The following is an 18,833-nucleotide window of genomic DNA, read 5'->3' on the forward strand; positions in this document are numbered from 1 at the left end:
TGTGCGTGCAATTTCTAGAGGTTTTTGTACACGATGAGACTTAAAAAGTTCACAATCTGTGTCTTTATAGTTTCAGTCTCTACTTTGTTGCATGATTGTAATCAGTAAAGGCAGCTTTCCTTCCTGTGAAATTGAAGTCTTCCTATATAAACCATGGGCATTGATCTGATGCATTGCTCTACAGGAAAAGCAGGCAGCCTTGTTGGAGGAAAAAACCCTCTTGACTTTTCCAACTTGCTTCTGCTATTTGTGGCTAGCTATATAAATTTCTCTTGCTATGTGGTCAAGAGTGCTCATGTGATGAAGAGACAGAGAAGGAAATTTGTCACTGTTGTTTTCTTGACTTTAGGTAGTATTTACAAGTGAAGTGACAATGCATCTTTCTATTTCCGTTCAGCTGATTGAATGCCAGTTGCCACCAAAGACAGCTCTCTGCACTTGCACCAGCATTCATTTAATCCTTCAGTTAACTTTTTGCTCCACAGATTGGTTTTCCCAGAAGGTCAAAAGAATGCCAGTGTCAGACCAAAGGAAAGGATACAAGTGTTGGGACCAGCAGCTGGGCTTTATATGTAAAATGAAATAAAGGCTGAGAAGCATGACCTGCCTTTTCACATGTAACTTAAATTTGTCATAGTGGTCAGTCAGAATTCCGGGGTCTTAAGGACAAATTATCTGCTGGCCTGCTACTATGAGAATTTTTTTTACATTGGGATCACTGGACAGTACTTCATTTTGTTAGGTTCCTATCCAGCCCTTATTTCAATATAATGTCATTGTCTTAGGAATACAAAGACATTTGCTTGAGCTTGTTGCTAGGATTGGGTTTTTTTGATTGTTTACTTAAGTGATTCTCAGGTGATACATAATTTTGCAGTTTAAAGCACTCAGGATTGGCCAGTGGTAATCACACAGCTCCCTGTTCCTCTCTCCCAGCCCTTTGGCTGCCCTTCTCATCTTGAGCCTATCCCTCATCCTCATGCATCACAAGGGAAGCTGGTTTTTAATTTAGAAACCCAAGTACTTTATTTAAAGTTTCTTTAAGCCCCAGTGGTTAAAAACACATGATTCAAGTTGGCTTTTTCTTCTTTTCTGGTAAGATAGACATTTTAGTCCTGGGATAACTACACAGATGACACCTCACTTAACTTTTGTCTATGGATAATGCCAAGTGAATCTATTACCGTCTGGTATTCCAGACATTAAACATGGGCTGAAAACTTTGCTGTATATTTATGTTAAATGATCAATCAACATGAAGAATTTAATTTCTCAGCAGGGTTAAGAGGTGGCTATTGTACTTTTGAAACCCAAATTCACCCTCATTATCTTTGCAAGGTGTGCAAAGATAATAGGAATCACACTGTAAATGCCTGTGGAGTAAACTTCCAGGAATAACATGGAAAGAAGGTTTGTCTTAGCTGCTGAATTAAGTGTGTTTTGCCTTCTGGTTCTTTGACTATAAGCATGAACAGTAAGTGTGTGGTCCCAGTATGAAAGGTGAAGACTCCATCTAAAATAGAGAATTAAAGTTGATGTCAAAATGCACTAAAGAAACCAACTGGTTAATAATATACATCACTATGGTGTGAAGTATTTGGTTTCTTTAAAGAATCACAGTAATGTTCCACTCCCTTGTTTGTTGTGTTGATAATTTACTAACAGAACTCAAAATTCATATCCAGTCATCTTTTTCCAGGGTAGAATTTATTCTGACTTGGAAAAATACTTATGAGAATACATTCTTCTATTTCTTAAAGCTTTCTGTGTTGCCTTTAAATGTAATTGCTATGGCACAAAGCTAAGTGGCTATTTATTCTTTACACTAAATATATTTTCCGTCTGTAGTAGATGTTATTCATTCCAAATGCAACTTTGTACTTTCTGATAGATTCATTTTAACTTAAAATGCATAGCAAGTGTTTGTAATTCATTCTGGTTGACATGTTCTCGAAAACTACTTTTTAAAAAAAATCTTGTATTAGAATTAAAGTTCTGTTGGAACAAGATGTATCTGTGGAGTGATTCGTTCTAGTTTTAAAGTAAACATTTATATACTCACAGAGAAAATGTGAAATGCAAACATTATACAAAGGCTTTCATAAAGCACTCAGTTTAGAACATACGTAATTCAAATAGCAATTCACATTTCACTCTTGAGCTAAATGCAGTCCCTTTCTGTAAAATTATATATTTGTTTTTAAATTTTTTAACACTATGTATCTTTGTAGGTCAAAACTCACATGTTGATCAAAAGGAAATATTCTTCATTGCTGTTGTTATTACAGAAACATTTCCTCCTTTTTATAACCAGTTCTTTTTGGATTTCTTTTCTTCTCATTTGCAGAATACATCCAGTGGAGAAAAATCTTGGGAGGTATTGCTGGGTCATGTGATTAGTGAACTGTCTAAGGGGAAGATATATGACGAAGAAGAGACTGAAGAATTACCAGTGGTACTGGCAAATTTCTGGAAAATTTATCCAGCATGTCCACTTGAAATTTTTTTGCCTCATTGTTACAATGATTTTTCTCTGATCTTGCTAAAGACTTGCAGTACAGCTCTTTATTTTCTAGATCAAAGCATATCCCTTTGGGACAGTTTGCCTCTGCAAATGCCTCTGCCTCTTTTAATAATATCAGATGTGGTCAGTGTCACATTGAGAAAGTTATTGACAAATACTTCTTATAATTGCAAGTTTTAAACATATATATGGGTTTTAATCATAAGTACAAAAGACCTTTCAGAAACTTGAAAAAGCGAATATTTAAGTTGAAAACCCGTTTGTCGAGGGGGAAGAAAACCTGCAGAGGTATTTCAGATTATTAGTGAAATGCTGGCTTTTGAAATGTGTGTTTGATGCTTTAAAAAATACTTGGTTCATATTGGACTTTCCGTATATAGGGGATCATTTACCTGGGACAGAATTTAGTAATCGCTTCCTTCCTTCTAGGTAAATCCGGATTCTGTAGAGTGCTATCTGCAGCAGTTCTGCCTGCCTTTCCTCAGGATCACAAGCCTTCTTCAACACCATCTCTTTGGAGGGGATTTGCCTAGTTGTCAGGTACAGAATGAGAGGGGCACACTCAAACATTTCCATATAAAAGCTAGAGATCAAAAACTAGAACTTGAAGGTGTGTTTTTGGTATATATTTTCTGTCCTAAGATTTTTTTTAATCATATATTATAGCACTGCAGTTTTCAAAAAAATTGTATTATATTCTTAAACTTCAGCAAAGTCGTGCTTATTTAATTAGGTCGTAGGTGATTGTCTTGTAAAATACCAACATACTTTTAAAACTTGTCCAGCATTTGCAGAGATGGTGTAATTCCACACACAATGGAATTCAGTACTGATTTTCTTAATGCCTCTTAATACTTCATTCTCAGAGACATTGCATCAGCAGACAATTATGTTTTGAGTTCCATGACTAATTTAAGTAGAGTTTACTGCAGGTTAGCTCCCTCTTTTCCTTGCCTCAACATTATCTCCTTTGTAAAACAGCTGTTACCTAGTTTGGGGTGATAAACAGAAAAAAAATATTGTGGAGTTTGGGACTTTCTTGTTTTGTTTTTGTTTTTTGGATTTGTGTTTTTTATGGGGGAGTTGTGTTTTGTTTGTGGGGTTTGGTTTGGGTTGAGGTTTGGTTTGGGTTGAGGTTTTAAATTTGTTTGGTTGGTTGGTTGGTTTGGGGTTTTTTAATGATAATTTTTTTGTTTCAAGAGTCCAGTTTGAAGTTATCTGCTGAAACTGAACCTTCCTGTGTCACTAAGCATGACTATTTGCATCCTTATACTAGAATACTTTTTAATTGAAATAAATATATTTTTAATAGACTATTTAAAAATTAAGAGTCTAGGTATTAATCTAAACCTTTCTGATTTCATGCCCAAAAAGGAAGATGAAGAATTCGCTGTTCTTGCAAGCTGCCTGGGTCTATTACCATCTTTTCAGTCAGCTCATCAGTTCACCAGTGCCTCTTGTCTTGACTGGCCAGTGCCAGCATTCGACATGATATCACAGTGGTGCTCAGAACTGGCTTCATTTGCAGCTAGACATCCAGATCAAGTAAAGGTATGTAGCAAAACAGTCCTGATATGGAAGCAACTATTTATTGCTTGATGCATCATGCACATACACTGTTGCTTTGGCTAAGGATCAGAGAATGTAACTTTTAAGTGAGAGAGAAATTGTAATGGGAAATATTGGTAAGTGGATGTGGCTTGAATTGGCTAAAAACACGAATAAGAACACCTGTGTGGTTTTTGTGATTGCTGGAGACAGATTCTAGAAACACTATCCTTAGATGATACTAAGTGTGCACCTGTCTCCTGCACCTCTAGGCAATAAAGGGCAGGTAATAGAAACTTTAAGAAAATAGGTATCAGAAGTTTTCCTTGCATGTTTTAAATTAGGGTAAAACATTGCATCTTCACTTGCAAAACTGAAAAATATGAAAAGGTTAAAATCTGTTTTAAGAGTTACTGATGGAAGATGGTACATTTTCTCTGAAGGTTAAAGAATACCAAGATTTGAGTTAGTGCAACTGAAATAATCAGTTGTGAAATGGAAATGTTTCAACATGAGTGCATTGTTTTGATGACAAAGCTGCATCTCAACAATTCAAGTCCCCCTCTCCTAAATCTGAGGTGTCAGGGGAAAGTCAGATGCATTCCTCACTCCGCAACATGATTATTCCTCTGAAAATTTGAATTCCCAAATTAATCTCAAAATACAGTTCCTGCTAATCTGTTAAATATTATAGATTGCAGTGAAATTGATAGCATTCTTCCCATGATTGGAAAGTAGCCAGGTACAAATGCAGTATTTCTTTTCTTTTTTGCAATTTAGGTTTCAAGGTCATGCACTCTTAAAAAAAAATTTGGACCTTGCAAAAAAGATCCCATCTGACCACTATACTCATCAGTTATAAACACAGAAAAAAATTACTACTTTGAAGGAAAACCAATTTCTGTTTAAACCCACCTCCCCCCCCCCCCCCCCCCCCACCCCAACATAAAATTGGACAGTGAGAAGAAATTGGAAATGAGAAGAGTTAGGCTTTTCAAAGCAGTATTTAAGATAGGGAGTGCCTGTCTTACTAGAACTCACAGTTTTTGATAACTTCTTAATGGCGTGTGTCCAATACAGTTTTGAAAACTGGGCAGATTTCTTCAAATATCATTTACAGAGATTAATTTCAGTTCTGTTTTTGAAAATTTGAGTCTAAATTTTAGCTGGGAGACAGCTTTCATAGTCAGTGCCAGAGTTTGGGAGTAACACCTTGATACTGCCAGACAAACTTAGTGCAGGGAGAGTCTTTCCTGTAGGTGACTCTTAATCCTCTTGTTTTGTGAAGCACTTAAAATGTGTCACATGTAGAAAACATCCTTGGGAAAAGTCTGGTGCCTATTTTGTACCTGTTAGGATGAAATGTGACTGCAGTTGGGGAGGGTAATCATCCAGGTGCAAGTGACTATTACAAGGTGACATTTGACTTCTGAATTTGTGAAATGCAAAATAAATGAGATATTTTTGAACTGCATGTTTATTTTATTTGGTGTTCTCTTTTTTTTTTTTGTTTTAGAAAATATGAATGCTTTAAAAAAATTGACTGAACTGATACACATTCTTACCTTATTTGTAGGCTTTGCTTATCCAGGAACCTAAGTGGGACTTGCCACGCCTCCTTCAGTTGCCTGAGAATTACAATACCATTTTTCAGTATTATCACAGAAAAACTTGTTCTGTTTGTACCAAGGTTCCTAAAGATCCTGCTGTTTGCTTAGTTTGTGGTACTTTTGTATGCTTGAAAGGACTATGCTGTAAACAACAGAGCTACTGTGAATGTGTACTGGTAAGAGAGAGTTAATTCAAATTCTGTAACTGAATCTCACACTCATTGATATTTGTTAATTCCTCTGCTTAGTTTTGATGGTTTCCTTTTCAGAATGTGTTTATGTAATCATAGAATAGTTTGGGTTGGAAGGAACCCTTGAAGGATCATCTTGTCTAACCCCCAGTGATAGAGTTTAGTGCTTATTTCTGAGGGGTAGACCTAGACTGGATTCTGGAGGGCAATTTACTTGCATAGCAACCTATTTCTCCTTTTTGTGAAAGTCTTACAAAGCCACTGTGCGTGATGTTGACACGTGGTTTTGGTTCACAGCCACCTGAAATTTGTTTACATTCGGGTTGTTCGTATATTATTTTAATTTTTCTCTGGTTTGTTTCCTTGCTTTCCAAGTACATAGAAAATCAGTCTGTGGTTGATTTGAGTATTTTCTGATACCTGACCACCTACTAGAGATGTACAGACTGTAGCTACACAGGTGCTGATTTAAGGTCTTGGACTTTTTCAGTAGCACAGTTTTCTAGTCAGCATATATATAAGTTCTTTCGGGAGCCCGAGTTGGATGACATCTATTATTGTTTTGCATACTACAATAAAGGTTTGCTTTGATAGGTTTTCTCTTTAGTTCCCTTGAACAGTTACGGAACTACATGGACTTCACAAAGCTGAGAGCAGTTTCTTAGAGAGATATTTACAAATGGGGCATAAAATGTCAGAGAGATTTTGGACTGTCTTGAAATTGTTTGAACTCACCTTTCTCTGTCATAATGCTAATATGGTGAAAGAATAAAGGGTGGGCAAAATTTACAATAGAATTTATAGTTACATTTAAGGTTTCAAGCTTCATGAAAACAGAATGTTATTAAAAAAGGAATTAAAAATCCATATAATTAATTAATTGTTGTTGTAGTTGATGGGATTATAGCTTCTAGTTGTAATCAAACCATGTAGGAAGGGTGCATTTTTTAATTGCTAAAGTGAATTGATGAGTATAGACTGTGCTAGTCACAGAGATGAATGACATATTCAACAAAGCAAGAATTACTTTAAAAATTTTTTTATTAGATTTGTAGAGCCATAGACTAGATCTGTGAGCATGGATAGAGAAAGCAAATGTTTAACAATGTATTGACTGTTGTAAAAGAGGTAATACTACGTTTTTCCAAATACTTTCTCCTGTTTTTTGCCATCTATGGAAAATATTTGGTAATCCTATACAGTTTGCTATGCAACAACAAATTCAAAATATTTTACGTAATATTTTTGTTTATTTTTTGTAAGTCAGTTTTTTACATGATAACAAATATCCTCCCTTACTGAGTAGGGCAACATTTTTATATGCAGGTGATGTTATGGCAGCCCAAGACACTGAATTCTAGTTTGGAGAATTTTGGGGCAGGCTGTCCTTTCGCAAACTGTCTCTTATTCAATAATGCCTGCATGTTATTTGAAGGAAAACAAAGTATTATTTTTTAAATTTCTTCTGTTACAAAGTTGACAGATATTAACATAATCTTTGCACTCTTGTCGTTCTACACCCGTAACATTACAGCATTCTCAAAACTGTGGAGCTGGGACAGGAATATTCCTTTTGATTAACGCATCTGTAATCATCATCATACGAGGCCATCGTTTCTGCCTTTGGGGCTCTGTTTATCTCGATGCACATGGTGAAGAAGACAGAGATCTTAGGTAATGTTTTCACTACAGCTGTCTTTCATTGTTGGTGCCTCTGTGTAGATCAACTTTGTCTTGTAACATGCAATAACAGATAATAATAGATCTCTACCTTCCTCGTGTGGAAAAATGGAAAATCCACGTTTATTGCAACTTGGACTGACTTTTATTGGCTTGGGTTTTTGAGGATTTTTTGGCTCAGAGGTGTGTAGTCGTGATCATTGAGTTATACCAAGAACCCAGCAGACAGGTTACTATGTAGCCATTCCCAACTATGGTTAACTCTGTGTCGTGTTGGGAAACCCTTATCTCCCAATATTGCTGTTTGGCCTTTAATCAAACAATGCAGTTGGATTCCAGTATAGGGACAGAGGATAACTTCCAGGCTACACATGACTGAGAAAACAAGTGATTGTGTCTGGGTTCTGCTATCCAGTGTAAGGAAGGGAAGTCCCAGCAGCTACCCTATCAGAAGCAAAAATGGAAACCCCTCAGCAATAAAAATGCATGTTTACTCTGCAAAAAGGTTGTATGAGTATTGTGTTGATTATGTAATGAAACATCTTTCCATTTAATTGTCATATTAACTATTTATTTTCTTCTTCCTTTTTTTTCCCCACAGGCGTGGTAAACCCCTGTACATATGCAAGGAAAGATACAAAGTGCTTGAACAGCAGTGGGTGTCTCATACTTTTGATCATATCAATAAAAGATGGGGGCCACATTATAATGGCTTGTAAATCATCGTCATCATCATCTACACACCATGTAACTGCTGTTACCATGAATGAATGCATCTTGGCTGACAATAGCTTTAACTGAATGGGAGTTTAGCTCCTTGGCTCGGGGTGGAAGCGGGTATGGGCATAAAAGGGAAATGGAACTTTGTCAACATGTGTAATCTGTGCAAAATGAGCTGTTGTTGCTACAAAAGAATGATACAATAATTGAAATTAAATTGTCAAAATGGTGTGAGCAATCTTATTGCACTCAGTAGTCTATTTTTCTTGTGTTTTTTCAAGTCCATGATTGTTAAGAAGCACAAATTTACTTGGAGTTGTTTAGAGCCTCCAGGGGTAGCTGTCTGGGTTTTATTTTACTTTGCATGGAGTTGAGTTTTTAGCAATTTTTGCTGAAATGGTGTATATGTCTATTACATCTACTAAGTATGTTGGATAAAATTTCTTTGCCTTTTTTTTTGTTGGCTTGAGGTTTTGACTTGATAGGCATTTGTAATTAGGTCTGTAAAACGACTGTGAGACTGCATGGTAATAATTGGTCTGAAAGGTGAATTTTAAAGAGTATTTCACTTGTAGAGATCTATTGAAATATTTCAGGCATTACTGAAAACTTACACATTCTCAGGAACTTCATTTTTTTTTCCTCCATAAGTAAATGAAATAACTGTAAATTAGGTATCTTCATGTAATCCAGAACACACATTCTGTCTTCATTTTTTTCCAGGAAGGAACTTTTATTTTTTTTCCTATCATTTGAATGAATTGTTAATGATAATATACAGAAATTGCTGTATATAGGGAATTTGTTTGGTGCCCAACATAGCAGATCCCAGTTACAAGTGTAATAACCACGAGCCTGCCTGTCATTCCAAACCAGATATATGTTTCAGAATGATTGGATTAGGAATGTGCAGGCTATTCTAAAAATGGAACATAATTTTGTATCTTTACTGTCATTTCAGGAGGTTCCTCAATATTGTATTTATTTGTTTTAAGTAATCACTGTTCTTTCTGTTTGGTTTCCTAAAAAGGGAAAAAAAGAATTCAACAGAGGTAGCCAAGATGAGCTACCAGTGCATGTGCAGCCTCACTGGATGAATGCCAAAACAATTTATGCTTAGAGGACTAAAAAATTCATGAGAAGAGGCATAACTGGGCTAAAATCCATAGTGTAAGTAGGTGGGAAAGATTATAGTCAAAATACTGGTATGTAATATATTCCTACTATTGTTTTTCACAAGTCTTGGACATTTGTGGGCTATTTCATACAGTACTACCAAGCAGTTCCCTGGTAGTTTTGACTTCCACAGCTTGTGTGTAAAATAAACTTTGTATGTGTAAAATAAAAACATCTTATGATAAAGCCACATATACAAAGAAAACAATTCCCCAGTGGAAATCATTATCTAGTGAAAAGTGTATAGGGGAAATAAAATGACTGTATAGCAATCAAGAACAGACTGAAGGAAAAGTAAATACAATGAGTTTTTCTGGATACCTGCAATTTGAAAAAGCCTACAATAAATGATACTGGTTTTTATACATACATATAAATATATATATATATATTTCAAAAGTATTACACTACTTCCTATAAGATTAGAATTACTCTGTTTCACTGACTAAATGGCTGTGTCTTTTCCAAAATACTACTTTTTTGATACTGTATTATAAGTTCTGCCTGTGATATTTTTGCATTGCTCATTAAGAATATCAGGCCATTTTGTAAGTGTGGTTAAAGAGCAAAAAGATTCTTTACATTGCCAGCATAACATTATTACAGGGCTCATGAACTTGAGTGATCTGTAGTTTGAAGCTCCAGTGCTTTATTTACAAGAGATAATGTGTCCAGAATTTGATTACTGTGTTTTATTTAAAACAGAATGTTCTCTGATTGTGCATATGGATGTGAAGTAAAACTATTAGCCTTAACTTTAACATTTGGGTATTTCATAGTGGTTATTATAGTACTGGTGAATTAGTCACCAGTCAATTTAAAAACGACAAAAAATTACTTGGTTGAAAAATTGTACTTGAATATCCTTGCATGCTGCTAAACAAGGATTTTTATTTCCCCCATAACTTTTAAAATCCTACTTTATTAAGATAACCTTGAAAAATAACAGGTCCAAACTAGAGTGGTGTGTGTGCATATTACTCAAATGTTCTGGTGTGATATCCTGTATGAATGATCATTTAAGTACAGTACATTACTGTAGACTCTAAATCTTTATAACACATCAGAAGAGTACAAAACTAGGAATACAATAATTGGCATTGTAAGATATGTTAATAAAAGTCTACTGTCAATCTGTGTTCATGAAATTTTTTCTCTCTGCCCCAAACTGACACTGAATTCCACCCAATAGCCAGACAGTTATTTCAATCTTAAAACCTTATGCATGCAAAGTACTTTGCATAGAGAGTAAACCTAGTACGTGTTTTAATTTATTGCTTACAGTCTTGTATTTTGCAATAGTAATTTGGATGATTTTACTCATAACTATAGCACTTCAAGTAGTGCTTAAATGTATTCCAGCTATTCCAGCATTGCTGCTGCAAACTAAAGTTAAATTGTTGAGTTGAGAAACTACTTTTGGGAAAACTGCTTGATCTTTTCTGTCAAGTCTGATTCTGGAATAGCTATTACTTCAATTTGATGAATGTAATATTTATGTATTAAGTTTTTTCTTTTCTTTTGACCTTTGAGAGATTTGGTGGAACAGTCTTCTTTTGGTCTTGACCTTTGGATAACAGCATCTTTCCTTTTTCAGTGGTGGCCTGAATTTTTTTATGAATATTTTCATCACCCCTGCAATAGGAATCTTCTAGAACTCACAGTATTTCACAAGGAAATCGCATTTTTCTTTTAAAAACAAGATCTTTTCTGTCAAGTCTGATTCTGGAATAACTATTACTTCAATTTGATTAATGTAATATTTATGTATTTTTTCTTTTCTTTTGACCTTTGAGAGATTTGGTGGAACAGTCTTCTTTTGGTCTTGACCTTTGGATAACAGCATCTTTCCTTTTTCAGTGGTGGCCTGAATTTTTTTATGAATATTTTCATCACCCCTGCAATAGGAATCTTCTAGAACTCACAGTATTTCACAAGGAAATCGCATTTTTCTTTTAAAAACAAGATCTTTTCTTACAGTATGCAACAAATGTTATTCTTTACTTCAGAATCCCATGAGGTCAGTTCACATTGTGTGTATAGCGCCAGGGGAGATTTGAGTTTTTTGGTGATTTTGATATGATTTCTGTCTCATTTTCATCTAACCCAGATTCTGCTGTTCTGTTTTTAAATTTCTTTTCTCAGAGGTGGGGGCAGTGATGAATGGAGCCTGTCTGACTATTAGCATAGACGAGAATGAAATGATGCTGTTTGCAAAGAAACCCACAGGAATGATCTGAGCCAGTGTGTGGAGGTTCACAGTGCTAAATGACCAGCCACAGGATATAAGGAAGTGCACGTAATCAGACGAGGCTGGCTGTGTGGCAAGTGGTGTTGAGTTTGTTTTTGTTTGAGTGGTATTGCTCACTGCAGTAGGTGAGATCTGTACCCCTGGGCTGATGAATGTCTCCTTTTGGTAGGGCACAGTGCCCAAAGCCCCTGCTTGCATGTTTTCTCAGATGGGCAGTATTTCCCTGCAAATTCTCTTACACTGAGAAGCTGCTTCTTGTCCGACTGCAGTGTCTAACACATTTCCCGTTATAGGATACCTTTTACTCATTACTACTAAGTTTTTTAATAATTTGGATTGAAAACAATTATGTTGGACTTATTCCTCATAGATGGATTTCTTTTTCAATGTTATAACAAAACAAAGCAAGATAACCTTCAGAGATTAGAGCTGGAAAAAACCAAGTATTCTTCATGGCTGATACTGAGAAAAGTATAGTTCAAATATTTACTGTCCCTACATTTTGGCCTTAAGTCTAGTGACCGGATATGCACGGGTTGCATTTGAATGTAGAACACAAGTGCATACTAAAGCACTTGCCAAATCAGAACAACATGTTCTCAGGGATTACTTGTAATACTGGCAAATACCTAAAGTAGATAATGAGCCTTTGTTTTTCAGGTGTCAAGGAATATACTTTGCACCTTGCAGTTGAAACCACTAATACAGTTTGCTATGAGAAGTTACTTTCCTTCTGTTTCCTTGAAAGACTGGAGCTCTCCTTTCTTTCATGCCTTTGTTGTCTCCCTGTTGTGTATGCAACTGCTCTGTTTGTGTAGTACTGCGCAACAGAAGAAGCCTAAAGCAGCTGGAGAGCCTGCTGCAACTGTACAGCAATACTTTGTGAATAAATTGTATTTTCTGAGGGTACTTGAAATAGAGATAGCCAGGGGGTGCAGATTGAAAGTCAGTTTGTAGAGACTCTGGCTGTTTTCGTGCTCTATGGTGCTCGTCATTTTAGCTTTGTCACACATCAGCTTTGAAAATTTAAAATTAACTTTGCATTTTTTCCAAGTATCTCCACAGGCCCTAAAAGCAACTGGCTTTGTTCTAGGATAATTTCCCATTGTTCTCATGGGAGTTTAGTATGGAGCTGGTGTTTTAATCTCAGCTCTGCAACGAGGTACTTGCTGGCAATGCTGGTGTAAACATACACATCAGATAAAATACAGACATGTAGGTTTGGTTAAACTGAGATCTTCAGGACAGCTGAAGGGACTGTTACTTACTGTTTCCTTCACATTCTCTAGCTACTTTATCCTGCTTCTTTGTCTCAACTTGTAAGCTCCTTTTATCCAACAGGAACACCTCCTCTTGGATCAGTAAGTAAGTTCTGCTCTATAATGTTAGATCAACTGGTATTCAAGCAAATCCAGGTAGTAGGGTCTTCCATCATCAATAAATATAAATGTGCACACAGGACTTTAGTGAGATATGGCCCTTTCATGTTTCACGTTCATGCTTTTTGCATTTTTGCAAACTTTGTTGCCCTCAACTTCAAATATCCCTCCTCACCCAGATGTGTTGGCAGTAATCAAAATCAACAGGAAACTAAAATGGGGTTGTTTCCCATAGACAGACATGATTCTGGACAGAATAATACCTCTTCAATGGCTCTATATCAACTTTTTTGTCCTGCCAAAAGCTGTTATCTCAAGAAATAAGTACTTTCTGAGAGTTTAAGAAGCTTATTGCCTTTCAATATTTAGTGCAGTATTTGTATGACTAATACTCACAGCAGGTGACTGATGTAATTCAAATAACCTTCAGATACCTGGCTATTCAGAAATGGCTCACACTTTCCACTTTCTCGCTACTTGGGTTTGGGTTTTTTTAGTTACATAACTTAATAGGAAGTCTTCTTACAGAACATTTCCCTTATACAAGAATATTTTTTTAAAAAATTAGAAGGATGCTATTTTAGCAACATTTAATTCACAGACTGATGTTCTTTCTCTTTTAATCCTGGGTAAAATTAGGGACTATTAATCAGATTACTCCATGTAGTTTTACAGTTCCAATCTATCTAAACAAACAAGTAAGAAATCCACAGCAATCTGAAGCTAAGGTACTACAGTAGCAGTGCTCCTCTGCAGGAGAATATTTTGAAGGAATGCTGCAGTACATTTTTTCACTGTATATTGCAGAGCTGTGTTGCATCTTGTCCTCTGAAACATATGCCAAAAGACATGTGTGTGAATACCAAGGTGGTTCCCTAGCAACAATAAATAGAAGAAAGCTCAGCCCATTCAGGTGATTTACCTTTGTAAGTGTGTGGCAGCAAAGATGGATTTTGAATACTAAGGGAACTCATTAGCTGGAAGAAAAGCAGCAAATAAAGAACTGTAGATACATCTTACCCAGAACTCCTATTGTGTACAGCATAATTGGGAATTTGCATAAGATATTCTTAATGTGAAATATCATCTCATTTTACTCTTTTTTCAGCAGCATTTAATTTTCTGTACTATGGGGTGGGTTAAAATGTTGCTTGTGGGAAAATGTAAGGAGAAGGTACTTTGGTTATTTGGGTAAGTTCACCTTCCAACTTATTATTAATGTCCTGTGTGCTCAGACTTAGCATTGAGTGATACAGAACACTCAGTTGCTCAGATGTTCATCCACTAAGGGTAAATGCATAGATTTAAAGGTAACAACAGGCACGTGGTGTGACTCTGGGGGATGGTCCATGCAGACCTAAGAGTTGGACTCTGTGATGTTTGTGGATCCCTTCCAAGCAGGATATTCTGTGATATTAATTAAAAAATAATAATTAGCTATGAGATGTTGTAATGGCACTCCCAGTTACACTACTGCTGCCTCTGTGAAGAAAGCTTCACAAAGTAAGAGTGAGGATCTTGGGAGCATCACACTCCAGCTCTGTAGAATAAAGAGTAATGTTATAGTATTTGGGTAATGTTACAAAACAGATTACAGAATCACAGAATCAATGAGTTGGAAGAGACCTTCAAGATCATCGAGTCCTACCCATGTGCTAACATCTCAACTAAACCATGGCACCAAGTGCCACATCCAGTCTTTTTTAAACAGATCCAGGGATGGTGACTCCACCACCTCCCCAGGCAGACCATTCCAGTACTTTGTCACTCTTTCTGTAAAAAACATTTTCCTAACATCCCACCTATATTTCCTTGGTGCAGCTTAGGACTCTGTCCTCTCGTTCTGTCAGTTGCTCCCTGGAGAAAGAGACCAGTCCCCACCTGACTACAGCCACCTTTCAGGGAGTTGTGGAGAGTGATAAGGTCACCCCTGAGTCTCCTCCAGGCAAAACAACCCCAGCTCCCCCAGCTGTTCCTCACAGGGCTTGTGGTACACGTTGCCAGCTAGACTCCGTGGCTATTGGTATCTAGAGCATGCAGTGTGTAGGCTCTTCTATGTGTATTTTTGTTGTTGTTTTTTTAAAAAGTCCTTTGAGTCACCTTCGTCTGGAGTTTAGTGTGGAATGAATCCAGTATAATTCCAAGTCACTTTGGTCCAGCAATGCTATTTACATTTCACTGCTCTCCCTACACCAGGCATTCCATCTCCCCCGTTCTGTTTCATGGTGTCTGCCTGAGGTCTGCAGTTTGTGCTTGTGATTTGTAAGGGCTGAACTGTGGTTATGTACCTTGCACCTCAGTCTTGGCTAGAACTGTTCTATTATTGGCCTGCTTCTCTGCTCTTTCCTGATGCAAGTGTATTTACTCTTCAGTGCTGGGCTACTGCCTGTGTAGTTTTGCTGTACTTTTGTGGTCCTTATCTGAATACTCTGCAGCTGTTGGCTTCTTTAAATTATCTTTGCATATATGCATGAAGCTCCAATGTTTTTCTCACTGCTTCCATTCATTTCAGAGATGTGGTGGAACCCACTCCTACATTAACATTGCTGATATTTCATTTCTTTCACTAAAGAATTTTTGAATTTTCAGTCCCCTTTGCTGTTTTTTGTTTGATCCATGCAGTAAAACTCAGTTGCTTTGCCCTTTCTGTTTTCAGTATTCAGGTAATGCAGTAGTTTCCTATTCAAGATTTTTTCCTACTAGTTCAAAAGAGAAGAAAACTACATTTCTCAGCTAGGGCAACAGTCTTTGTATGCAAGTATGCACAGACACATTAAAGGCAGATAATGGCATTTCAGATGTCAGTTTAAAAACATAACTGCCACAAGACCTTGGCTACCAAACCTCTTGCACAGTTTGTTTTCTTCAAAATGGTGGCAACCCTTAAACAAAGTGTATTTGCATTTATTTTAAAACTAAAAAAGGAAAACTGGAGCAGCACCTGTGTGACCTGGTAGGACAAGACAATAAAACACAACACACAGTCACTTGGCTACTTAAGAGTTCACATAAGGGTGCAGTTATCTGCATACCCAAAATTCAGAACTGCCTCAAGATTTTCATGAAAGCAGTTTGCATTTCAGCAGTGCCCTTAAAGTCTTCAGCACTCTTTTTTCCCTTCAGCAAACCTGTTTGGTATGATTACATTAAATTCTGATTCACCAGTGTTTATGATGTGTGTAGCTTAATGCAGTCATGCATTCTTTTGTAATTGCAAGTCCATCTCCAGGCAAAGAAAAATGTACAGAGAGATGAACAGGTATTTAAAAAGTAAGAAATCCTAACTTTAAAAGGGATTTACTGTAGTGAATAATGCTTGTGTATATTCATTTAGATAAGGAGATTTTAAGATTATAAATCAGAGTAAGACAATACACCTCAACTTTTTACTTACAGATAGCCTAGATTCCATTGTAATGATATGTTTTATGATTAAAGTGTTTCCATTTATAATTTGTTGGTTACATGTTTTTCTACAAGTCAATATTGTAAGACAGTTTAAAAATTAACAGATTGTCAAAAAACCCCTACTTAATGTACACCAGCTGAAAGCTTCTGTGGACTACACTTTGGATTAGCTCATCACTTAAATTCTGTAGATTATTTATTGCCTGTGAAATATTTTGTTTCCATTCAGTTCTTGGGGCTATAGCATTTTGGAACATTTCACTTAATAATAGCTTTTCACCTTTTGGCATCTAGGCATGACCATATAAAGAACACATTATTTAATTTTCTAATGCAGTCTAAAGTAAGGCTAGGAAGGGCTTGCATTAGTGCAGCAATTGTAGAACAGGTCTATCAATATTACACTTATAATCAGAAGTACTACAACAATTAAGAGCTGTTCTTTTTCTGCCTGAGAAAGCTGAGATCTGCAAGCAACAACAAAAAGTAACAGCTACACTTCAATATGACTTGTTTCTGTCTGGCTTCAGAATAAGCAACATTCCTATAAACTGTAGTTTAGGATGGACAAGTCTTCCCATTACTGCAAACACTAACATTTCCCTGTATAACATTACAAAAACTGAAGGGTTATGAGATCCAATATTTTTTCCTGCTGAAATGCAGAAGTTAGGATTAAGATAAGGGGGACTTAGGCTGGGTTTGGGGTTTTTCATTGTTTCTTTTTTTTTTTTTTCAATCTAAAATTGTGATAAATTTAGCTGCCTTTCCAAATTTTGTGTTATGATATTTCAGTGATTCACAGATGTTTCCCTTTTTCATGGTTTGATGCTGGTGCAATGCCAGTGCACCCATGAAAAAATATTTTTCTTAAATGAGTGCTGTGAGATGCAACCAGAAACAGAGCAGAGCAGGCTCAAGCTTAGAAATAAAGAAAAGAAATTTTATTAACCTACAACTATAATAAAAGGAACACACAGAATTCAAAACGGAAACCTTCTGAAACATTCATCCCCCCCCACCGAGTTTCCACCCAAGCACAGTGAGACAAAACTTAGATTCTCAGTCAAGTCACCACCCCTCAGATAATCAATTCTCAGTTCACCAAGGGAGAGAGGAGCCTCCCTTGTACCATAGTCTTTCCCAGGAAACAAGCTGAAACCTTTTGTGTTTCCATGTCACACATGCCACCCGCTGCCCAGAGAAAATCTGCCATCGTGACATCCTCCTTCCATGGTACAGTGCTCTCACCACAGAAGGGAACTGCTTATAGGTTCCCTTTCAAGGATGCTTTGCCAAGTACCAAAGAATAACCATCTCTCATCTGGGCACAACAGTCTCCCCCCCCTAGATTTTCATTCCCTCTGGAGTTTTTCCCAAAAAACTTACTTCCTTGTCAACCCAGGACACCCTTCCCGAAAGGAAATTTCCTTTTGTGAAGGGAAATGAAATCTTGCAATTTCAATGGGGATCAACTGGGCAATCTTTGGCCCATGCCCCTGCACTTGATGGCATCCCATGCCTTTTGATGGCTTTGACTTTGGTGAAGATTTTTTTTTTTTAGTATCCATGCCATGTCTCTCATATTTTTCCCTCAAAGTTCTGTCTTCCTCCTTGATTTTTTCTCCTGATTTTGCAACATCTGTGAGGTTAGTTATGGCATCTTTTGGCCCTTTGCACTGCATCTCATGTAATCCTGGTCCATTTTCTTGTAGTTACTAAATGTCCTAGTTTCCTGGTGTTTTGGGGTTTTTTCCAATGGCATTTCATTTGATCATATCTCCTTTCCAGAGTGTTTGTAAGTCTTTCTTTTCTGTTTCGCAAGATTTCGTTTCCCTTGCTGGAAGTTCAGTTATACTTACAAAGCCACTACCATGCAAATTGCTGCATCATGGAAGATCATTGTGTTTGGAAATGCAGTGTGGGATATAAGCATGGCACTTGTGTAGCTCCAACCCAGTATAGTCACCCATTTCGACTGTACCTGGAGTGTAAATGGCTGTGTTGAACAGACTGGCAGTGCTTGGAAACACGATTCTAGCTGGACAGCCAGGGCCTAGTGAAAAGGGATTAAAAAACCATCAGCATCAGAACAAAACAAGTAGGTAAAGGAAGATAAAGAAAATTGTGAAACAAAGAGTTTTGTAACAGAACTCACAAAAGTCCAGACTGTATGAGCCAAAATTATGTAGCAATAAATTAGGAAATTCCTATGGTTCAAAAACTAACATAAGAATCTGGGAAAAATGTGGGAATAACTAGAGCTTCTGGATTTGACTATGAAGGAGTTCTTGAGAATAACAAGGAGCACTTAAGGCATACATGCAGAATATTGCACAAAGATGT

The 18,833-nt window shown here is 36.7% G+C and overlaps 2 protein-coding genes across 5 annotated transcripts in view; both read left to right on the plus strand.

Annotated features, from left to right (window-relative positions):
- Nucleotides 1–10,582, plus strand: part of UBR3 (ubiquitin protein ligase E3 component n-recognin 3) — a 104,125-nt gene extending 93,543 nt beyond the window's left edge. For all 4 annotated transcript variants that reach the window (XM_041403192.1, XM_041403194.1, XM_041403195.1 and 1 more), the window contains 6 exons: nt 2,348–2,455; nt 2,954–3,064; nt 3,899–4,075; nt 5,649–5,858; nt 7,408–7,547; nt 8,155–10,582. In XM_041403192.1, coding sequence (XP_041259126.1) covers nt 2,348–2,455; nt 2,954–3,064; nt 3,899–4,075; nt 5,649–5,858; nt 7,408–7,547; nt 8,155–8,272 — 864 coding nt within the window. In that variant the 3' untranslated portion in view covers nt 8,273–10,582. The remainder of the gene's footprint in view (nt 1–2,347; nt 2,456–2,953; nt 3,065–3,898; nt 4,076–5,648; nt 5,859–7,407; nt 7,548–8,154) is intronic.
- An 865-nt stretch (nt 10,583–11,447) lies between these two features.
- MYO3B (myosin IIIB) overlaps nt 11,448–18,833 on the plus strand; it is a 198,183-nt gene continuing 190,797 nt past the window's right edge. The window contains exons 1-2 of the mRNA XM_041403364.1: nt 11,448–11,469; nt 11,595–11,748. The gene's annotated coding sequence lies outside the window, so the exon portion shown is untranslated. The remainder of the gene's footprint in view (nt 11,470–11,594; nt 11,749–18,833) is intronic.

This window comes from Onychostruthus taczanowskii, unplaced genomic scaffold (assembly GCF_017590055.1).
Source record: "Onychostruthus taczanowskii isolate IOZ18803 unplaced genomic scaffold, ASM1759005v1 scaffold20, whole genome shotgun sequence".
Classification (NCBI taxonomy): domain Eukaryota; kingdom Metazoa; phylum Chordata; class Aves; order Passeriformes; family Passeridae; genus Onychostruthus; species Onychostruthus taczanowskii.